Here is a 25,102-nt window from a genome sequence, read left to right as displayed (position 1 = left end):
ACAACTTGCAATTATTTTTGAAATTTTGAAAGCAAGATCTATTCCCCGAGAAAAATTCAGGCAAAGGAATTCTAGGTTCAGATATAGGAACCTGAACAACAAAATCTTGTAAATTTTGAACTTTCGTGGTGAGATTATTCAAACCTGCAGCTAAACTCTGAATATCCATTTTAAACAGGTGAACACAGAGCCATTCCAGGATAAGAAGGAGAGAGAGAGAGAGAAAGGCTGCAATATAGGCAGACTTGCAAGAGATTCAATTACAAGCACACTCAGAACTGAAGGGGGAAAAAAAAAAAAAAAAAATCTTCAGCAGACTTCTCTTTTCTCTCCTTTCTCTGTCAATTAATTTAACCCTTTGGGTCCGGTCAAACTGTTATGGTTCTCAATGGCAAGAGAACATAGCCCAGCAAACATAAGAACTAGCTCTTGGAAGGATGGAAACTAAACTGACCATGAACTAAACCTGCCGCACAACTAACAGTAGCCGGGTAGCGTTGCCTGCGTTTTATCCCTAGACGCCCAGCGCCGGCCGGAGGACTAACTAATCCTGGCAGAGGAAAATATAGTCCTGGCTCACCTCTAGAGAAATTTCCCCGAAAGGCAGACAGAGGCCCCCACATATATTGGCGGTGATTTTAGATGAAATGACAAACGTAGTATGAAAATAGGTTTAGCAAAATTGAGGTCCGCTTACTAGATAGCAGGAAGACAGAAAGGGCACTTTCATGGTCAGCTGAAAACCCTATCAAAACACCATCCTGAAATTACTTTAAGACTCTAGTATTAACTCATAACATCAGAGTGGCAATTTCAGATCACAAGAGCTTTCCAGACACAGAAACGAAACTACAGCTGTGAACTGGAACAAAATGCAAAAACAAACGAGGACTAAAGTCCAACTTAGCTGGGAGTTGTCTAGCAGCAGGAACATGCACAGAAAGGCTTCTGATTACAATGTTGACCGGCATGGAAGTGACAGAGGAGCAAGGCTAAATAGCGACTCCCACATCCTGATGGAAACAGGTGAACAGAGGGGATGATGCACACCAGTTCAATTCCACCAGTGGCCACCGGGGGAGCCCAAAATCCAATTTCACAACAGTACCCCCCCCTCAAGGAGGGGGCACCGAACCCTCACCAGAACCACCAGGGCGATCAGGATGAGCCCTATGAAAGGCACGGACCAGATCGGAGGCATGAACATCAGAGGCAGTCACCCAAGAATTATCCTCCTGACCGTATCCCTTCCATTTGACCAAATACTGGAGTTTCCGTCTGGAAACACGGGAGTCCAAGATTTTTTCCACAACGTACTCCAACTCGCCCTCAACCAACACCGGAGCAGGAGGCTCAACGGAAGGCACAACCGGTACCTCATACCTGCGCAATAATGACCGATGAAAAACATTATGAATAGAAAAAGATGCAGGGAGGTCCAAACGGAAGGACACAGGGTTAAGAATCTCCAATATCTTGTACGGGCCGATGAACCGAGGCTTAAACTTGGGAGAAGAAACCCTCATAGGGACAAAACGAGAAGACAACCACACCAAGTCCCCAACACAAAGCCGAGGACCAACCCGACGCCGGCGGTTGGCAAAAAGCTGAGTCTTCTCCTGGGACAACTTCAAATTGTCCACTACCTGCCCCCAAATCTGATGCAACCTCTCCACCACAGCATCCACTCCAGGACAATCCGAAGATTCCACCTGACCAGAAGAAAATCGAGGATGAAACCCCGAATTACAGAAAAAGGGAGACACCAAGGTGGCAGAGCTGGCCCGATTATTGAGGGCAAACTCCGCTAAAGGCAAAAAAGCAACCCAATCATCCTGATCTGCAGACACAAAACACCTCAAATATGTCTCCAAGGTCTGATTCGTCCGCTCGGTCTGGCCATTAGTCTGAGGATGGAAAGCAGACGAGAAAGACAAATCTATGCCCATCCTAGCACAGAATGCTCGCCAAAATCTAGACACGAATTGGGTACCTCTGTCAGAAACGATATTCTCCGGAATACCATGCAAACGGACCACATTTTGAAAAAACAGAGGAACCAACTCGGAAGAAGAAGGCAACTTAGGCAGGGGAACCAAATGGAGCATCTTAGAGAAACGATCACACACCACCCAGATGACAGACATCTTCTGAGAAACAGGAAGATCCGAAATAAAATCCATCGAGATGTGCGTCCAGGGCCTCTTCGGGATAGGCAAGGGCAACAACAATCCACTAGCCCGAGAACAACAAGGCTTGGCCCGAGCACAAACGTCACAAGACTGCACGAAGCCTCGCACATCTCGAGACAGGGAAGGCCACCAGAAGGACCTTGCCACCAAATCCCTGGTACCAAAGATTCCAGGATGACCTGCCAACGCAGAAGAATGAACCTCAGAAATGACTCTACTGGTCCAATCATCAGGAACAAACAGTCTACCAGGTGGGCAACGATCAGGTCTATCCGCCTGAAACTCCTGCAAGGCCCGCCGCAGGTCTGGAGAAACGGCAGACAATATCACTCCATCCTTAAGGATACCTGTAGGTTCAGAATTACCAGGGGAGTCAGGCTCAAAACTCCTAGAAAGGGCATCCGCCTTAACATTCTTAGAACCCGGCAGGTAGGACACCACAAAATTAAACCGAGAGAAAAACAACGACCAGCGCGCCTGTCTAGGATTCAGGCGTCTGGCGGACTCAAGATAAATTAGATTTTTGTGGTCAGTCAATACCACCACCTGATGTCTAGCCCCCTCAAGCCAATGACGCCACTCCTCAAAAGCCCACTTCATGGCCAAAAGCTCCCGATTCCCAACATCATAATTCCGCTCGGCGGGCGAAAATTTACGCGAGAAAAAAGCACAAGGTCTCATCACGGAGCAATCGGAACTTCTCTGCGACAAAACCGCCCCAGCTCCGATTTCAGAAGCGTCGACCTCAACCTGAAAAGGAAGAGCAACATCAGGCTGACGCAACACAGGGGCGGAAGAAAAGCGGCGCTTAAGCTCCCGAAAGGCCTCCACAGCAGCAGGGGACCAATCAGCAACATCAGCACCCTTCTTAGTCAAATCAGTCAATGGTTTAACAACATCAGAAAAACCAGCAATAAATCGACGATAAAAGTTAGCAAAGCCCAAAAATTTCTGAAGACTCTTAAGAGAAGAGGGTTGCGTCCAATCACAAATAGCCTGAACCTTGACAGGATCCATCTCGATGGAAGAGGGGGAAAAAATATATCCCAAAAAGGAAATCTTTTGAACCCCAAAACGCACTTAGAACCCTTCACACACAAGGAATTAGACCGCAAAACCTGAAAAACCCTCCTGACCTGCTGGACATGAGAGTCCCAGTCATCCGAAAAAATCAAAATATCATCCAGATACACAATCATAAATTTATCCAAATAATCACGGAAAATGTCATGCATAAAGGACTGAAAGACTGAAGGGGCATTTGAAAGACCAAAAGGCATCACCAAATACTCAAAGTGGCCCTCGGGCGTATTAAATGCGGTTTTCCACTCATCCCCCTGCTTAATTCGCACCAAATTATACGCCCCACGGAGATCTATCTTAGAGAACCACTTGGCTCCCTTTATGCGAGCAAACAAATCAGTCAGCAGTGGCAACGGATATTGATATTTAACCGTGATTTTATTCAAAAGCCGATAATCAATACACGGCCTCAAAGAGCCATCTTTCTTAGCCACAAAGAAAAAACCGGCTCCTAAGGGAGATGACGAAGGACGAATATGTCCCTTTTCCAAGGACTCCTTTATATATTCTCGCATAGCAGCATGTTCAGGCACAGACAGATTAAATAAACGACCCTTAGGGTATTTACTACCCGGAATCAAATCTATGGCACAATCGCACTCCCGGTGCGGAGGTAATGAACCAAGCTTAGGTTCTTCAAAAACGTCACGATATTCAGTCAAGAATTCAGGAATCTCAGAGGGAATAGATGATGAAATGGAAACCACAGGTACGTCCCCATGCGTCCCCTTACATCCCCAGCTTAACACAGACATAGCTTTCCAGTCAAGGACTGGGTTATGAGATTGCAGCCATGGCAATCCAAGCACCAACACATCATGTAGGTTATACAGCACAAGAAAGCGAATAATCTCCTGGTGATCCGGATTAATCCGCATAGTTACTTGTGTCCAGTATTGTGGTTTATTGCTAGCCAATGGGGTGGAGTCAATCCCCTTCAGGGGTATAGGAGTTTCAAGAGGCTCCAAATCATACCCACAGCGTTTGGCAAAGGACCAATCCATAAGACTCAAAGCGGCGCCAGAGTCGACATAGGCATCCGCGGTAATAGATGATAAAGAACAAATCAGGGTCACAGATAGAATAAACTTAGACTGTAAAGTGCCAATTGAAACAGACTTATCAAGCTTCTTAGTACGCTTAGAGCATGCTGATATAACATGAGTTGAATCACCGCAATAGAAGCACAACCCATTTTTTCGTCTAAAATTCTGCCGTTCACTTCTGGACAGAATTCTATCACATTGCATATTCTCTGGCGTCTTCTCAGTAGACACCGCCAAATGGTGCACAGGTTTGCGCTCCCGCAGACGCCTATCGATCTGGATAGCCATTGTCATGGACTCATTCAGACCCGCAGGCACAGGGAACCCCACCATAACATCCTTAATGGCATCAGAGAGACCCTCTCTGAAATTCGCCGCCAGGGCGCACTCATTCCACTGAGTAAGCACAGCCCATTTACGGAATTTCTGGCAGTATATTTCAGCTTCGTCTTGCCCCTGAGATAGGGACATCAAGGCCTTTTCCGCCTGAAGTTCTAACTGAGGTTCCTCATAAAGCAACCCCAAGGCCAGAAAAAACGCATCCACATTGAGCAAAGCAGGATCCCCTGGAGCCAATGCAAAAGCCCAATCCTGAGGGTCGCCCCGGAGCAAGGAAATCACAATCCTGACCTGCTGAGCAGGATCTCCAGCAGAGCGAGATTTCAGGGACAAAAACAACTTGCAATTATTTTTGAAATTTTGAAAGCAAGATCTATTCCCCGAGAAAAATTCAGGCAAAGGAATTCTAGGTTCAGATATAGGAACCTGAACAACAAAATCTTGTAAATTTTGAACTTTCGTGGTGAGATTATTCAAACCTGCAGCTAAACTCTGAATATCCATTTTAAACAGGTGAACACAGAGCCATTCCAGGATAAGAAGGAGAGAGAGAGAGAAAGGCTGCAATATAGGCAGACTTGCAAGAGATTCAATTACAAGCACACTCAGAACTGAAGGGGGAAAAAAAAAAAAAAAAAATCTTCAGCAGACTTCTCTTTTCTCTCCTTTCTCTGTCAATTAATTTAACCCTTTGGGTCCGGTCAAACTGTTATGGTTCTCAATGGCAAGAGAACATAGCCCAGCAAACATAAGAACTAGCTCTTGGAAGGATGGAAACTAAACTGACCATGAACTAAACCTGCCGCACAACTAACAGTAGCCGGGTAGCGTTGCCTGCGTTTTATCCCTAGACGCCCAGCGCCGGCCGGAGGACTAACTAATCCTGGCAGAGGAAAATATAGTCCTGGCTCACCTCTAGAGAAATTTCCCCGAAAGGCAGACAGAGGCCCCCACATATATTGGCGGTGATTTTAGATGAAATGACAAACGTAGTATGAAAATAGGTTTAGCAAAATTGAGGTCCGCTTACTAGATAGCAGGAAGACAGAAAGGGCACTTTCATGGTCAGCTGAAAACCCTATCAAAACACCATCCTGAAATTACTTTAAGACTCTAGTATTAACTCATAACATCAGAGTGGCAATTTCAGATCACAAGAGCTTTCCAGACACAGAAACGAAACTACAGCTGTGAACTGGAACAAAATGCAAAAACAAACGAGGACTAAAGTCCAACTTAGCTGGGAGTTGTCTAGCAGCAGGAACATGCACAGAAAGGCTTCTGATTACAATGTTGACCGGCATGGAAGTGACAGAGGAGCAAGGCTAAATAGCGACTCCCACATCCTGATGGAAACAGGTGAACAGAGGGGATGATGCACACCAGTTCAATTCCACCAGTGGCCACCGGGGGAGCCCAAAATCCAATTTCACAACAGTTCCCTGTCCCATAACCGCGATTAAAGTAATGGCAAAATAATACGATAAAAATAAATTACCACAGGAATACAGAGGAACAGAAAATGTATGTAGACATCTATGGGGCCATGTTACAATCCTATTTAGCTGGGAGGTAGTATAATGCCATGAGGTCCAGGATATGTTGTGGTTTACGTCATCATATTTGATGCGAATTTCACATTTACTCTTGTTTCATTTTTTTTTTACAAGGTCATATATTTGGTATATTGTGCCATTTGCGTGCAATGGATGTCCGATTACTCGGCTAACTTTGATTTATTAGTTAATGCATCATGTTTGCTTTTCGCAGGTCTGAAGTATAGCCAAATCCTTCAAAAAATATCTGAAGAGACCCTCAATTTATGGTGAGAGCTAAGGTTCCCCTAACCCTTTCTGACAGAAGAAGTGACCACCGCTTCCTGGTGGTGGCAATAGTGAGATGACCCTTATTGGCCTTATATGTTCAAGCTAACCCCTGTAGATGGATGGAAAGAACCAAAACCAGTGTTCTCCTGACATACTCTACTATGGACGTGCAAAAACTTGTTCAAATCATAAAAAGGACATGGAGAAAACAAGACCACCCATATGGAATGGTGAGATTTTGGTAAACATAGGGCTTAATGTCAATCTCTCCATTGGGACAACCATAATCTAAGGTTCCTGGGAGCATAGCTGTCTATATTCTGCAAAAGATCAGCTGGGTATCAGCAGGAATGAGCACCTGTCCTGCTTTATTATTGCATCGTTCCAGTTTATTTAAGGGGTTTAACCAAAATCACAACTTCATCCTTATCCATGTGATAGGAAATAACTTGTTGATTCCTGCAAGCCCGACCTCTGGCAACCACAGCAATCCTGAAAACGATCTTCTGCTTGCTTGGCCTGTGATCTATTCGACTTACTCCAGCAATCCCAAACACAAAATATGGAGTGGGAGGTTGAGCATGCTCATCTCTTCTTCTTTCGAAGTCTGGGTTCAGCAGAGCTGGAGGGTCTCAGAGGTTGAGCTGACAGCGATCAAGTTATTTCCTACCACATAGAAAAAGGAATAACTTGCAATATGCCTGGAATGGTGTAAATGAGCTCATGCTCGACCTCCACTCCATTCATTGTCTATGGGACTGTCAGAAATAACCCAACGCTCCTTCATTCATGAAGGGGAATTGCAGAGTCTGGATTTGTGGGGATCCAACTACTGTAGAGGGGACAATGTTCAAATCTGGGAATACCTTTGTAAAGAAGTTGCTGTATACACTGTGTTGTAAATTATTATGCAAATTAGATTTAAGTGTCATAAAGATTTAATTGTTTTGCTTTTCAAATAAACTCGTGGATGGTATTGTGTCTCAGGGCTCAATGGGTCACTGAAATCAATCTTAAACACATGTGATAATTAGTTTTCCAGGTGATTCTAATTAAAGGAAAACTACTTAAAAATGATGTTCCACATTATTAAGCAGGCCACAGGTTTCAAGCAATATGGGAAATATAAAGGATCTCTCTGCTGCTGGAAAGCGTTAAATAGTGTAATGCATTGGACAAGGTATGAAAACATTAGATATTTCACGAAAACTTAAGAGTGATCATCATACTGTGAAGTGATTTGTGACTGAAACAGAGCACAGACAGAGTTCATGCAGATAAAGGCATAATGAGGAAGGTTTCTGCCAGACAAATTCATTGGATAAAGAGAGCAGCTGCCAAAATACCATTACAAACCAGCAAACAGATATTTGAAGCCGCTGGTGCCTCTGTAGTCCCTCCAACCTCAAGGTGTAGGATCCTTCAAAGGCTTGCTGTGGTGCATAAACTTACTATTCGGCCACCCCTAAACAGTGTTCACAAGCAGAAATGGTTGCAGTGGGCCCAGACATACATGAAGACTAATTTCCAAACAGTCTTGTTTACTGATGAGTGTCACGCAACCCATCAGCCCCTTCATAAATTATTTTCTCTTCCATGGTTAATGAAGGGGCAATAGGTAGACTTTGCCTCCTGTTGAAGTTATACTTTAAGTTTATGAATCATTCCGAATCTACAGCTTATTTTTAGGCAGCATGAATACAAGTGTATTAAATATTCCATCTTGCATATTCACCATTGATGTGCTAGATGTTATCTCTATGTGCACAATCTAGCGCAGCAGCTGCTGGTAAGCCGTGACTCGGGAACATGGGCCCTGTTCTTGTATGTATGAATCATGACCAGTATAATACATACCTGAATTTAGAAAACTAAACTGGCTAGCTGTTTTTGTAGACATACCAAATCATGTTCCTCCGTGGCACCAGCAGAATACAGGTGACGTTTACGAGGTCGGTATTCCGTCAATGCACAAAGGGAAAAGGTGTTGTCACCAAAGCAAAAGGGTTTACCAACACAAAATAACATGTTTGTCAAATGTAATGGAGAAGGGGACTGGCTTAGCTAATGACACTAAACAGACACACTGTCCCTCCATAAGCATTACCGCCAGTCTAGGAGGGGATAGAAGCTCCTTCCCACCTAAGGCTGTCATGAGACATCACAGAGACAAGACACCAAACTGCCAGTACCATGTGGGTTTTGCAAATTATATTTTAGAATTTGCTTTATTTTACATCTGCACATAAAATAACATTTATGTTAGCATCAGATAAACCCTGCTCCAGTCTAACATGAGACTTCAGTGGCCCTTTCTTGGCATTGGAAGGGGGTCCTTGTGGTCGAAGTTCGAACCCCAACCAATCAGCAAGTTATCACCTATACTGTGGCTAAGTGATTACTTGCCCACTTAGAACAACCCCTTGATGGGCTCAGACGTATTATGACCTGGTTTCTGAGCTGTACCCTGTCATAATATGCCACCTATTGAAATGTCGTACTGTACCTCAATACGCTTCTGATTTCATACAGCGGTTCTTCTTTGACAGATTCATATGTAATTAGACAAATAAATCAGTCATCATACATTGTGTTATGGAGGTACTCTACCCAAGAAGACTATTATTGAGAATACCTCTGCAATATCTGCAAAATTCTAGCGTAAAATCTTTGAAAAGTTGGAAAATGTAGGCGCAACAAGGACTTGCTCCTAAATTTGCAACTAAAGTTTGGTGTTCTTGCGACGGTTTCTCCAAGCTGGCAAAAAGGGAGCTCGGGCAGGATGGTGGCCTGGGGGCTGTCGTTCGTGACAGGTTCATAATGAACGGCGATGTTCGCTACCTACACCAGAAATCTTATTTCAGCAGGGACTGGAGTAGGATTTGTGGCGAGGCGCAAGTCGAGGTGTGAGTCATTAATTCGACACTCCTGATATTAAAGAGTTACCGTATATGCCTCTTCATGCATCAGGAGAGTCTTAAGGTACCTTCACACTAAACGATATCGCTAGCGATCCGTGACGTTGCAGCGTCCTGGACAGCGATATCGTTGTGTTTGACACGCAGCAGCGATCAGGATCCCGCTGTGATATCGCTGGTCGTTGCTGAAAGTTCAGAACTTTATTTGGTCGTCGTCAGACCGGCGGGTATCGTCGTGTTTGACACCAAAAGCAACGATGCCAGCAATGTTTTACACTGGTAACCAGGGTAAATATCGGGTTACTAAGCGCAGGGCCGCGCTTAGTAACCTGATGTTTACCCTGGTTACCAGTGTAAAATACAGTACAAAAAAACCAAAAAACAGTACATACTCACCTTCGCGTCCCCCGGCGTCCGCTTCCCACACTGACTGAGCGCCGGCCGTAAAGTGAAAGTACAGCACAGCGGTGACGTCACCGCTCTGCTGTTAGGGCCGGCGCTCAGTCAGTGCAGGGAAGCGGACGGCGAGGGACGCGAAGGTGAGTATGTACTGTTTGTTTTTTTTACATTTTACACTGGTAACCAGGGTAAAGATCGGGTTACTAAGCGCGGCCCTGCGCTTAGCAACCCGATGTTTACCCTGGTTACCCGGGGACTTCGGCATCGTTGGTCGCTGGAGAGCGGTCTGTGTGACAGCTCTCCAGCGACCAAACAGCGACGCTGCAGCGATCGGCATCGTTGTCGGTATCGCTGCAGCGTCGCTTAATGTGAAGGTACCTTTACTCCAGCAAATCTTTCAACAAGACAAGCGTCAACAATGCCAGTCTTGATGAATCGGACTCATTGTCAACAGCTCCATAGTATGAAACCAAAAAGGAGACTGCCTATATGCTGCCTATTTTCTGTTGCAGCACTGCTGGCGAGGGAAGCCGCAGCAGATTTATCTTATCACCGTTTGCTCTTCCCTACTACCTGAATATCTCTGAGCTCATAAACTGGTATGTATTGTAGCACTGCTTTGTATGTAAATGTATCAAAAGGGATCATTAAAAAAATTCAGCACTAAAAAAGCATTTCAAAAAATCAGTTCCTATAAAGGACCTGTCACTTACCATAAATATATCTATTTATTTTACCTGGGGTAAATGCCACTGTTCTCCTGAAATCGGCGATGCTTCCCTTTTCTTTCTGTGCCTCTCCCTTCCGGAGATATGGCCCTTTCTTCCCGGTCTACAAATCTAGTCTTGGTAGCCAAGTGGGCATGGTCCTCAACTCTTCCCTGTGGACCACACCCAATTGACTATCAAGATTAGCTTTATACACAAAGGGCCATATCTCAGGAACGGAGAGGCTCAGGAACAATCAAAAAACAGCGCCAAATTCAGAAGAACAGCGACATTTACAACAAATAAAAAATATTACAGATTAATGGCAAATGATAGGTCATCTTTAAACATGTATTTAGCATCGCTGGTTATTGAGACAGATTTGCAATCAAGGAGTCTTGCAAAATAAAGATAAAAGGTAGCAAAACTGCAGTTTTTATCTAAGTTAGGTAAACTGTTTCCCTAGGGCAATGATATGTATGTGAAAGGGTGTGTATATACTGTACAGTATATATTTTTAATCACTAAAAGCCCTACAGGCGACTCTGGCATTGCAATATATCCACCTGAAAAACTGGATCTAGAAAGCAAGTCATCGGTCACACATCCTCTTCAGAAAACCATTACAAGATTGGTCTGCTACAGACAACCCCTGGTATCTGCTCTATTATGGAACATCCAGAAGTTCGAGAAACGAAATAAAGCAATCGCCTAATGTAATCTGCCCATCAATAGATACCAACAAGACAGCATAAATCAATGAAAATTATGTAATGTCACGACTCACGATAGGTTTATCATTGCAATTTTTAAGTACCATTATTGATACTAATGCTAATAAGCAAATATCCCTGTTAAATCTGAGAGCTGGAAAAATGATGATCGGTACCAAACCCTACTAATACCCCAATAGTAGCGAAATACCCAAGGGTATATTGGATCCAGTCTACCAATCACCAGAGTGAATCTATGCCCAGCATTTAAATATGTCAGTACAGCTTTCCACAATAGATAGTATAATAATAATAATAATAATAATAATAATAATAATAATAATAATAATAATAGAAGTGCTGGACAAAATTACAAGTCTACTGTGGGGGCCTCATTACCTTTCCTAACATAAAAGTGAAATTTAAGCAAAGGTAATTGTACTCTAACCTAACTCTAAGTATATCATTAGAACTGCTGCTAATGCGTCTATTAATGAGGGGATCCATATCTCCCGTTCTGTATCACAAGTATGAACTTGATTATGGCCCCACCTTAGTCTTGTCCAGCTCAGTATTGACACAAAACACGCTGCACACACAGACTCCATGTGCACGGAGTGCTATAAAACACGCCAAGCCACAAGGGTGATCGTATCAGCAAGATAAGACCTCATGTCCCCCTCACCAGAGTCATTGAGTGCTAGCCAGCCCCTATGGCCAGACAATGTCAGAGTTGCTGGGCAATAGAAAACATAGTGTCCTAGCTCTGACAACTTGTAGGAGGAGATGCCACATTAGTGTTGGACCAGGTAGAACCCAACATTGGAGAGATGATGTCCGTGGAGGCAACAAGTGCTATCTATATCATAACACTGATAGCAGAGGCCCATGTCTATGTGGTGTGAATGCCGAACCTGCCCAAGGACCCAAATTGCCAAAATGTCGGTATCCTGTAAAGAGCAATCATGGGAGACTTCTAGACTTAGCCACAGCCGATTGTATACCTCTAATGGAGGCTGACCATGCAGCTGCTATGAAGCCTGTGTCCAAGGGGTGATCGGCGCCTAGTATCTGCTCACCTCTGTATGTCACAATCCATTGGTTCGACGGATCCGTCGCAGACTGTGAAAAACTGATGCGACGTATTTGTTTTTTCGACGGATCCGACCAGCGGATCTGGCTAATTGGATCTTAAATAAATCGGAGCATGCTCAGTTAAAAAAAATGGAATCCATCGCCAGATTCCATCATTTGACGGAATCCGGCGCCCATTGGCTTCTATTTGAGCAAACAACGGATGGCGACGGATGCGTAGCGGTCTGATTTTTCGACGTACACAAAAAACGTTACTTTGTCCATTGTCTCCGGCTGCCGGACAAACAATCGTAGATGGATCCAGCGAACGACGGATGAAAGGTGAGGCCATCCGTCGCTAATACAAGTCTATGAAAAAAAAAAAAAGGATCTGGCGGGATCAGTTGCCGGTTTCGTTTTTTTCAAAATTCGATGGATTGCGACCGATAACAAAAAAAATGATGTGTGAAAGGGGCCTAAGCCTTGTCCTGACTCCCCAGCATCAGTTGTGACCAGAAACAACTTTCTCATGTTTCTGGCCAACCTCGTCTGTGATTGCCACTATGAGCAGTGAACTCGCCAGTCCAAGTAGTGACTCCACCAACCGTGCTGCTGATCCCACGACTGCTCAAGACACTCAGCCCTAGATCAGCCTGTCCTTAGATTTTTTTTATGTTTTATCGTCAATGAATACATACTTTTAAAAAAACCTCTGACTGAAAGCAAGAGGCAGCTGGGAGGAATAAAGCTCATTTCCTCTCAGCAGCAGGGCTTTCAGTGGGACAGTCGTATGGTATCAGAATGCTATTAGCCTACAGAATAACCCCATATCTGCAGGTTAATAGCATTTTTTACATGACAATTTCCCTTTAAACAAAAGAACTTATTCTGATAAATTCCCTTCAGCTGTTGCAGGGCGCTGTCTTTCTGTGACCTAACACCACAGTTTTACATGCACTGCATGTGGCTTGAATACAAAATAGAAATCTATTTTCCAGGGCACTCTGCATGTAGAATAATAAAATCACATAAACAATGTTTGTTTCTCAGAATGGAATATACAGTGGGGAAAACAAGTATTTGATACACTGCCGATATTGCAAGTTTTCCCACCTACAAAGAATGGAGAGGTTGGTAATTTTTATCGTAAGTACACTTCAACTGTGAGAGACAGAATCCAAAAATGAAAATCACATTGTATGATTTTTACAAAATTAAGTTGCATTTTATTGCATGAAAAAAGTATTTGATCACCTACCAACCAGCAAGAATTCTGTCTCTCACAGACCTGTTAGTTTTTCTTTAAGAAGCCCTCCTACTCTACACTCATTACCTCCATTAATTGCACCTGTTTAAACTCGTTACCTGTATGAAAGAAGCCTGTCCACACACTCAATCACACTCCAACCTCGTCATCATGGCCAAGACCAAAGAGCTGTCTTAAGGTACCTTCACATGGAGCGACGCTGCAGCGATAGCGACAACGATGCCGATCGCTGCAGCGTCGCTGTTTGGTCGCTGGAGAGCTGTCACACAGACCGCTCTCCAGCGACCAACGATGCCGAGGTCCCCGGGTAACCAGGGTAAACATCGGGTTGCTAAGCGCAGGGCCGCTTTTAGTAACCCGATGTTTACCCTGGTTACCAGCGTAAAATGTAAAAAAAACAAACAGTACATACTTACATGCGTCCCCCGGCGTCCGCTTCCTGTACTGACTGAGCGCCGGCAGTAGCAGGGCACAGCGGTGACGTCACCGCTGTGCTGTGCTTTCACTTTCACTTTGCGGTGCTCAGTCAGTGTGGGAAGCGGACGCCGGGGGACGCGAATGTAAGTATGTACTGTTTGTTTTTTTTACATTTTACACTGGTAACCAGGGTAAACATCGGGTTACTAAGCGCGGCCCTGCGCTTAGTAACCCGATGTTTACCCTGGTTACCAGTGTAAAATATCGCTGGTATCGTTGCTTTTGCTGTCAAACACAACGATACACGGCGATCGGACGACCAAATAAAGTTCTGAACTTTATTCAGCGACCAGCGACATCACAGCAGGATCCTGATCGCTGCTGCGTGTCAAACTAAACGATATCGCTAGCCAGGACGCTGCAACGTCACGGATCGCTAGCGATATCGTTACAAAGTCGTTTCGTGTGAAGGTACCTTAAGAGCACCAGGGACAAAATTGTAGACATGAACAAGGCTGGGATGGACTACAAGACAATAGGCAAGCAGCTAGGTGAGAAGTCACAACTGTTGGCACAATTATTAGAAAATGGAAGAAACACAAGATGACTGTCAATCTTCCTCGGTCTGGGGCTCCATGCAAGATCTCGCCTTGTGGGGTAGGGATGATTCTGAGAAAGGTCAGGTATCAGCCCAGAAATACACTGGAGGACTCGGTCAATGACCTTAAGAGAGTTGGGACCACAGTCTCAATCATTACCGTTAGTAACACACTATGCCCTCATGGATTAAATCTGGATGGTCCAGAGGAGGCATTGGCGGTCATGTAGTCAGATGAGACCAAAATAGAACTTTTAGGCATCAACGTCACTTGCCGTGTTTGGAGAAGGATGAGAACAACCCCTAGAACATCGTCCCAACTGTTAAACATGGTGGGGTAAACAACATACTTTGGAGATGTTTTTCTGCAAAGGAGACAGGACAACTGCAACGTATTGAAGGGAGGATGGATGGGGTCATGTATCGCACATTTTTGGCCAACAACCTCCTTCCTTCAGTGAGAGCACTGAAGATGTGTGAGGCCGGGTCTTCCAGCATGGCAATGACGCGAAACACACAGCCAGGCAACTAAGGAGTGGATCCGTAAGAAGCATTTCAAGGTCTTGCGGTGGCCTAGCCAGTCTCCAGACCTGAATCCAATAGAAAATCTTTGAAGGGAGCTGAAAGTCAATGTTGCCCAGCAACAGTCCCAAAGCCTGAAAGATCTGGAGAAGATCTGTATGGAGGAGTGGGCCAAAATCCCTGCAGCAGTGTGTGCAAACTTGGTCATGAACTACAGGGAACATCTGACCTGTGCAATTGCAAACAAAGTTTCTGTGCCAAATATTAAGTTGTGCTTTTCTATTGTATCAAATACTTATCTCGTACAATAAAATGCAAATTAATTATGTAAAAATCATACAATGTTATTGTTCGGGACTTTATTTTTAGATTCTGCCTCTCACAGTTGAAGTGTACCTACGATAAAAATTACAGATCTCTCCATTCGTTGTAGGTGAGAAAACTTGCAAAATAGGCAGTGTATCAAATACTTATTTTCCCCATTGTATAGGATACATAAGAAACCTTTTATATCATGTAAACATTCTGATGCAGATTTTAACATGGTTCTTATGTATGGGTGATTTTTCATTTTAGTTCACTATGTGGCTTTTTTTTGCGCTTCTCTTTCCACGTTCAAAACAAAAAGGACAATGTGCAATATAGACCAGTGTTCATATATAGAAATTATGCGTAATTAAACAGTATTTAAAGAGTAACTGACATTTTAATTTCATAAATCAAGGGAAACATGAAAATAAGTACCGTATATACTCGAGTATAAGCCGACCCGAGTATAAGCCGACCCCCCTAATTTTGCCACAAAAAACTGGGAAAACTTATTGACTCGAGTATAAGCCTAGGGTGTAAAATGCAGCAGCTACCGGTGAATTTCAAAATTAAAAATAGATACTCCATACCGTTCATTATGGCCCCATAGATGCTCCACATAAAGCTGTGCCATATATAATGCTCTGCACCGTTCAGTATGGCCCCATAGGCGCTCCACATAAAGCTGCCCCATATATAATGCTCTGCAGAATTCAATATGGCCCCATAGATGCTCCATAGAAAGCTGTGCCATACATAATGCTCTGCACCTTTGATTATGGCCCCATAGATAGCTGTGCCATATAGAATGCTCTGCACCTTTGATTATGGCCCCATAGATAGCTGTGCCATATACAATGCTCTGCACCTTTGATTATGGCCCCATAGATGCTCCACATAAAGCTGTGCCATATATACAATGCTCTGCACCGTTGCCCCATAGATGCTCCACATAAAGCTGTGCCTTATATATATAGTGCTCTGCACCGTTGCCCCATAGATACTCCACATAAAGCTGTGCCTGTGCCATATATACAGTGCTCCGCACCGTTGCCCCATAGATGCTCCACATAAATCTGTGCCATATATATAATGCTCTGCACCGTTGCCCCATAGATGCTCCACATAAATCTGTGCCATATATACAGTGCTGCTGCAAAAAAAAAAAAAAAAAAAAACACATACTCACCTCTCTTGCTTGCAGCTCCTCACGTCCCGTCTCTCTGCACTCACTGATCAGGCAGAGGGTGGCGCGCACACTATATGCGTCATCGCGCCCTCTGACCTGCACAGTCAGTGCAGAGAGACGCCGGGAAGATGGCGCGGCGCCCGGCGTGTGGAACGAGGACAGGTGAATATGTAATACTTACCTGCTCCCGACGTCCCGCTCCTTCCCCCGGACAGCTGGTCTTCGGTGCCGCAGCCTCTTCCTCTATCAGCGGTCACCGTTACCGTCATTAGAGAAATGAATAGGCGGCTCCGCCCCTATGGGAGTGGAGTCCATATTCATTTCTCTAATGAGCGGTCCCACGTGACCGCTGACCAGGGGAAGAGCTGCGTCACCCGGAGACCGTGGGACGGGCAGGGGGAGCGACAGGAACGCCGGAACTAGGTGAGTATATGACAGTCCTCACCCGCTGACCCCACCACCGATCATGACTCGAGTATAAGCCGAGAGGGGCACTTTCAGCCCAAAAATTTGGGCTGAAAATCTCGGCTTATACGGTAAATGCTTTCTCTTTCTCCTTCTGGACTGATCTTTCACTCTCGATTCACAGGTAAATTCTGTATTCAATGAAGACAGATGTTCCCATTATCGAGATAGGAGACGATAGTTGGTGCTTCTAAAATTCTATGCAGAGGGGAGGAGCTAGAGGCCGACACAGACATTCCACTGCAAGTTCCAAACAACTTTATGAGCACCAACTGTCATCTCCTATCTCAATAATGGGAAAGTCTGAATTCACTGAAGACATATTTAATTCATAAATTGAGGATTTTGAGAATGAAACATCAGTCCTGGAGGAGAAAGAAGCAGATTTCTCTAATATGATATATTACAAAGTGTCTTATTTTCACTTTTTGTATTGATTTATCTAAAAAAAATAAAAATAAAAAGACAGTTACTCTTAAAAGCTGATTTTGATGTCGATTTTGGAGCAGATTTCACTCCAAAATCTCATAAAAAATCTCCATGTGAACATACCCTAAAACTTCTCCTTGATGATAGCTTGCTACACAAAACCAACAAGAGACAAAATGAGAAAAAACCCTGCTGTAACTAATTAAGTAAAAAGCAAACATGCTTAAATAACAGCGTTCTTAGTAATACTGTTTTTGATCAAAAATAGCATAAAGTAGGACTGACCCGATCAGAGTCGCCTTGTCGTGGTGGGATGGCTTTTATGCTATTTTTGATCAAAAACAGTATTACTAAAAACTCTGTGTTATTTAAATGGACTTTTGCTTTTTTACTTATTTAGTTACAGAAGGGTTTTTTGCTCATTTTGTCTCTTGTAGGTATTGCATGTTTTATGGCCAATGTGAACACGCGTTTATGTGCTGCATGCATACCAACTCAAACCAAGCTCAATTTTTGTATTTTTACATTAACAATAGACTTGAAAATTGGAGGAATCATGTTCTCCGCAGTCATAACTGGTACATATTTCAAGGCCGGATGCCAGGAAGAAGCACCAACTAGTCTCTGGGTCCTGACCGAAGTGTCTAGATACAGGGCTTCACCTCTGCAAGGATATATGGGAGTATATGACACGGAGAATGACCTAGAAAGGTGATCAGCACGGTCGTACAGGTGCATACCTCTTCTAGCGTGGCTTCAAATAATGTGTTAGAACAGGTTTTATATCCTAGAGCCAGTGACAGAAAAATAGCATCCAGAAGTCAGGCTAATGTCAGCGCCACATATACATTTACACAATACTTATCAGCATCGATCAGTCCTGATTAGATATTCTGAGTGAAGGACTGGAAGCGAGATTCTAATCAGAGGAATCTCCTCATGGATTCATTATTTATTCCCGCTTTTTGTTTTTATAAAGTTTTTGAAGTTTCTTTCATTCCACCAGAATTACCATACTTTTCTAAATCCATGTGTGAGGATAAGACAATATTTTTGATCAGGGCAGAACACTGGGTGTGGATATGTGATTCACACTTTTACACGCACCTGGTCAAAGTGCCACTCTAATTGTTATTTATCGCAGCCGTGTTTTATCTATAGGCGTGATTCCTAAATAAATAGGGAGGGACAGCCTGGTCTCCATAACTGATTCCAACCTGAGTTTAAAAAGGGTTGTCTTTTGGCTGATAACCACTCTGAGAGCAGCAGAGACGAGTCCCACGGCAAACAGCCGAAGGTACTGCTATAGGGGAAATGTAGTATTACACGTCGCCATCTTTCCAAGCATAAGCGAAAACCATACTTATTTGGCATAAACTGGGTCAACGGCTACTTTTGTTGTACATACTCGGAGCATTTCCAGGCGTGCGATCCCTGGGGTGTCCGACTGCTGAGACATCCACACATCCCTGTGTAAATAGAGTGGTAGTGAGCATGTGCGACCAACAGTTTTGTTCAGTGGTCACACATGCTCACCACTGCTCTATTCACAGTGGGGATTTGGGGTCCCTGTTCTTTGGATCTATGGGGGTCTCGGTAGTCAGAACCCCTTAGGCTAAGTTCACACGTTGCAGAATTGCCGCGGAAATTTCCGCGGCAATTCTGCGCCTCCTGCCGTGGGTATATCGCATGCAGAATTAGCATGCATATACCCGCAGAAAACTAGCATTTTGCAAGCATAATTAGCTTGCAGAATGCTAGAGTTTTCCAAGCGATCTGTAGCATCGCTTGGAAAACTGACTGACAAGTTGGTCACACTTGTCAAACATAGTGTTTGACAAGTGTGACCAACTTTTTACTATAGATGCAGCCTATGCAGCATCTATAGTAAAAGATAGAATGTTTAAAAATAATTAAAAACATAAAAAAATGGTTATACTCACCTGCAGACCTCAGCGGCGTCCGTTCCTATAGCTGGTGTGCGGTGAAGGGCCTGCGATGACGTCGCGGCTTGTGATTGGTCGCGTGAGCGGTCACATGCGGTCTCGCGACCAATCACAAGACCGCGACGTCATCGCAGGTCCTTCACCGCACAGCAGCTATAGGAACCGAAGCGGCAGCATGCAGCGGTGAGGCGGGAACACTGCGGGGGACATCGAAGGTGAGTATATCACTATTTTTTATTTTAATTCTTTTATTTTTTACCAATTATATGGTGCCCAGTCTGTGTAGGAGAGTCTCCTCTCCTCCACCCTGGGTACCAACCGCACATGATCTGCTTACTTCCCGCATGGTGTGCACAGCCCCGTGTGGGAAGTAAGCAGATCAATGCACTCCTATGGGTGCAGAATCGCCGCGATTCCGCAATTTTAATGAACATGCTGCGTTTTTTTCTGGAATGCGATTCCGCTCAGGAAAAAAATGCAGCATGTGCACAAAAAATGCGGAATGCATTCTATTACATAGGATGCTTAATGTGAGCGTTTTTTTCGCGGTTTTATAGCGTTTTTATAGCGAAAAACTGCGAAAAAAACGCGAAAAATATGCTACGTGTGCACACAGCCTTATACATTTATCATCTATCCAATGGATTGGTTATATATGATGCTGGACAGTTTGCTGGTATCGTTTTTGGATAAATGGTACAGGTCACATCCACATGAATACCAGGACTTGAGGTTTCCAGCAGATACAAGCCCAATCACACTTCCTCCACTGGCTTGTCTTCTGCCTATAGTGCATCTTGGTCCCATTCCCTCAATCAGGTAAGTGAATCTCACACAGGTGGCCATCCAAATGACATTAAAGAAAATATTATTCATCAGACCTGGCCATCTTTTTTCATTGCTTAATGGTCTGATCCTGATGTTCACACGTCCAACAAGGATCAGCACGTGCATACTGGCTAATCGGACCAGGTGGTCTAGTCTTCACTTTGGAAGCACAACAATGATCTATAGGCTACCATGAGCCTATAGTTGGTTCACTAGTTGCCCTTTCTCAGACCACTTTTCGTATGGAATTACCACTGGATACTGGGAATACTCCACAAACAGTCATCTAGACGTTTCGAATTGGTTTTTCTCAGATGCTCAGATTCTTAAGCTTGCCTATTTTCCTCACCCACTGATTGGTGCCATTGTAATTAAATTATTAATGTTTTTCACTTCGACTGTTAATAGTTTTAATGTTATGTTTGATGAATCTATAAAGAGAAAGCTTTAAGGATCTAACAAAAAGGGAACCTGTTTTGTCAAAACAGATGATTCCTTGACTGAACAAAAATGATTCTTTGTCTGAAGACATCTATTGTACTAGTCATGACAAATTTAGTATAGAAGCCATATGCAAATCAAGCTGAAAGTGCAGTGGGGCGTCAGTACACAAGGCATGCTTTTTTCAAGTGCACAGTGCACTTCCAGATTGATTTCCATGCGGCTTCTACACTAGATTTCTCATGACCAGCACACTGTATCTCTTCAAATAAGGTATTATTATTATTTGGGTTACAAGCCCCTACACAGTCTTACCACTACTTCCACTACTCTTTATGATGGGTTCAAGCTTGATGACATTTCGACAGCAGTCAATTTCCTGTATACTTTAGTTCAGACAAGTAAGCAGTGACCTTATTACCAGGGGCAACCTATTAACTATACATGACACAGTCAGGATTGTGTGACTTTTTCTCCTGTATTTTACTGTTTTATGACAATGTATGTGACATTTCCAGACTACAGACTGCCATAAACAGCGGCTTACTGAGTTATGACAACTAAGCAAATGTTTGAATAATCTCTCGTAAATAACAAAAATATCCAAAGACGCAATTTTATAATAAATTATAGAACGTTTACCATATCTGGGTTAAACAAATGAACCACGGCGACTATATAGCTAGACCTGGTAACTGGACCTTTTCAGTAGCCCCATGTATTTTTGACAGCTAGGTGCTAACACCCATTGGATGTGACCAGGAAGAAAGGAAAGTATAGCTCCATACTAGAGATGGCGCACTTGATTTGCAGGCCAGGTTCAGCAGCCATGTCAATAATCTGTGACCGTTGTACGGGAGCCCAAGGAACCACCTCCTACCTAACGGCATTCCCGGCAACAACTTTGCGGAGTGCGGCACATGTGAAGTCGCGCCAGGCTGGCTGATCAAAAGAAGAGCTACAGATGCCAGGAGGTAGAAGGCGGGTTGCTGGTCTCTTGTCCGACAGCCACAATTACTAACCTGGCCACTGGACCAGATCCTGAGAATTGATTGGCCCTATCTCTACTCCATAGCTCTTCTCCTTAGATCCAATCTGGGCTTCATGTATACCATAATGTAGGCAAGATATGGACTCTAGCCACAGGCTGACACAGTCAATATTATATGAGCCCTTTGCAGCCCAATAGCTCATCATAACACACAATTCCATCTGCTTTGTAGGGGGAAGTGACCCGTTTTCCTCTTGGGCCAATGTACGAACACACAGGTTGCACAAATGATATATCCGTCCCTAACTCTAACTATAAATTTGCTCAAAGCTTTAGGCAAACTTTTTGAGATAAAACACAGAACTATGGAAGTTACCTTGTAGAACATGATATCGCTGGTCTATTGGGAGCTGATCCTCGGCTGCGGACAACGAGGATCCACTGTCCGATGACATGTTGCTGTAGACCTCATAGGTGTGGAGACAGGACGCTAAGATTCACACGCACTGCAAAACAAAATGTAAAAGCAAAAAGAAAAAAGGTAAGTTATCAGCATGAAGAACGGCAGGAATCTCCACCCTTTCTGCCCTTTGGCTCTTGTCAATGTATAGATAAATAGTCTCAGGTTCAGGTATAAAACCAAAGCAAATAAAAGAGACAGCGTCGACAATTGTACAAGTCTCATTTTGAAAGTCAAGGCTACAAAAAGTAATTACATGGTTAATATACTGTAGACGTTAGTTCTGAGTTTTTGGTTATTTTTTGGGTTCTTCTGCTATGGTTCCTCAGGATGATGAACACATGATTCATGTCATCAACTGGCTCCGGCAGATGTACAGTTGTGTGAAAAGAGTTTGCCCCCTTCCTGATTTCCTATTCTTTTGCATGTTTGTCACACTTAAATGTTTCAGATCACGAAACAAATTTAAATATTAGACAAAGATAACAAGTAATCACAAAATGCAGTTTTTAAATGAAGGTTTATATTATTAAAGGGAAAAAGAAATCCAAACCTACAGGGCCCTGTGTAAAAAATTGATTGCGCCTCCCCCCCCAAAACATAAATTAACTGTGGATTATCTAATCTTTGGAAAGCGGATTTCAAATTCCTGTCATGTCAGATGCTATTCACACTAGGGTGTCCGACAGACAGCTAGGAGCACAACTGTCATCTTTCTGGAGGAGAGTGAAACAGCGTTTGTTGAGCGTGGGTGCTAGGTACAAACGTGTGGCTGACAGTAGACGTGTGCCAGGTCCGGACCTGAGTGTGGGTGACTGGGTGTGGTTGTCCACAAAAAACATAAGACTCAAAATACCATCCCTGAAATTAGGTCCAAGGTTTATTGGTCCATTTAGGTTCGCCGCCATCATTAATCCGGTAGCCTACCGATTGGAGCTCCCTACGTTGTATAAGATACACAACGTGTTCCACAGATCTTTATTAAAAAAGGTGGTTATTTCTGTGGACGCGGCGCCTATGCCATCTCCGGTCTTGGTGGATGGCAATTTGGAATTTGAAGTCTCCAAGGTGGTTGACTCTCGAGTAGTGCGCCGCACTTTACAGTACCTGGTACACTGGCGGGGTTATGGGCCGGAGGAGAGGTCTTGGGTACCAGCCTCGGACATACATGCGGACCGGCTGGTTAGTATGTTTCACCGCCGCCATCCAGACAAGCCGGGTCCTATAAGTCGTGAGGGCCCTGGGGTCCCTCGTAGAAGGCAGGGTACTGTCATGTCGGACGCCTTTCACACTAGGGCGTCCGACAGACAGCGGTAATTCCACATTTGTCCACTATACGCTCAGTGGCGCCGGCTAGATCTTTATCCAGGTTGCCCAGGGTTAATCTAGCTGGTACTCGGGTTGGAGGCTGGGTCACACCCACGGCCTTTAAATAGTATTGCTGGACTTTGGGCGTCGCCAATTATAGCTTGTGCCTTGTGATTCCGGTCTGGAGTGGTAGTCTTGGAGAAGTAATATCGTATCTGGTGGTGTATTATCCTTTGTTATATTTCTCCTTCCTATATTTGTGTTTGTTTTGCCCTGGGCACATTACTGTGTTTTCCTGTGTGTCTGCGGCGTGGTGCGTTTTTTAGTTTTCCCTGTCTGTGCTTTCTGTGGGGGTTGGTGTGAGGTCTATTCACTGGGTGGCGGGTGGTGGTTTCAGCATAGGGCTGAAACAGGAGTCAGGGCCAGGCCTGGTGGCCCAGACAAGCACACCATTAGTGTAAATTCTGGGAGAGGGACAGACAGGGTTTTCCCTAGTCTGAGGGATATAGCAGGGGCCCGGGTAACCAGCCTTAGCTTACCTAGTCTTCCCGTGACAATTCCCTAGCCATATGCAGGCCTGATTACTGCCACACTGTTCTCAATCAAGAAATTCCTTAAACAAGACCTGCCTGACAAAGTCAAGTGAACCAAAAGTTCCCCAAAATGTAGACATCATGCCGCGACCCAAAGAAATTCTGGTACAACTGAGAAGCAAAGTAATTGGGATCTATTTGGAAAAGGTTATTCAGGCACTCATTTTTCATGTAGGGGTTTTTCATGGGTGGAATTAGTATTCATTATAGTTTTTGGGGCTGTTCACACATCCATCGTGGAACAAACTATCCCATTCTAATCAATGAAACGGACAGCACTTGGATGGCATCCATATATTATTTGAGTGCTATCTGTTGTTTTCCTGTTTAATGGATTAGATAAGTTTGGAAAAATGTATGTAACATGAAGGGTAAAAAATGGACACATGGACCAAAAATAATGATTAAAAATGAATCAGTACCTTGATGAAGAAATTTATTTTCTTGTATGCAAAAAAAACCTGCCGTCTCAATGAGCCCTTATTTTAACATTAATTAGATCCTACTAAAATAAAATTCTGTGACCGAAATGCGTTACCACATTATAAGAGGGATGAGCATGTGGTAGTCTGGACACTTCTGGTAAGGTCTATCTCACCTGCTGTGACAGTCAAAACATAGAAGAAAACTAATCTCACAGAACAATCAAATTAGGAAAAAAGGGAGGAGGAGGGAGGTTGGGAGAAACATTTGGCAGGAAGGGGGCTTACTTCCTGAACTAGCCACTTTTAAGCCTGCGCACTCAGCCCCTCCTCACTAAGCCCAAAGTAAAAGATGATGGTAGCCTTAAAGTAAACTTGCCCCTCTCTAAAAAAACCAAACAGTATGACGAGGTCTAAGACATCTAAATGATCCTTACATGAAATAGTTCTTGGACTTTCACTACAGGAGATCGGGACTATAAAGGATAGCCAATGAAAAATTTCTGACAAAGGTGGATATTCAGTAGTATGAGTAGGGGTCTTATTATTGACACCAACACTTGATCTATGGGATATTCTAGACCAGGGAATCGAAAAAAATATACTTGTTCTAGGTCTCA

The 25,102-nt window shown here is 43.8% G+C and overlaps 1 protein-coding gene across 2 annotated transcripts in view; it reads right to left on the bottom strand.

Annotated features, from left to right (window-relative positions):
* Positions 1-25,102, bottom strand: part of SYNE2 (spectrin repeat containing nuclear envelope protein 2) — a 424,330-nt gene that overhangs the window by 336,244 nt on the left and 62,984 nt on the right. For both annotated transcript variants that reach the window (XM_077265969.1, XM_077265976.1), the window contains exon 2: positions 22,076-22,205. In XM_077265969.1, coding sequence (XP_077122084.1) covers positions 22,076-22,154 — 79 coding nt within the window. In that variant the 5' untranslated portion in view covers positions 22,155-22,205. The remainder of the gene's footprint in view (positions 1-22,075; positions 22,206-25,102) is intronic.

This window comes from Ranitomeya variabilis, chromosome 1, assembly GCF_051348905.1.
Source record: "Ranitomeya variabilis isolate aRanVar5 chromosome 1, aRanVar5.hap1, whole genome shotgun sequence".
NCBI classification, from domain to species: domain Eukaryota; kingdom Metazoa; phylum Chordata; class Amphibia; order Anura; family Dendrobatidae; genus Ranitomeya; species Ranitomeya variabilis.
The sequence above is the reverse complement of the archived record's forward strand: the minus strand, read 5'-3'. Positions and strand labels throughout refer to the sequence as shown.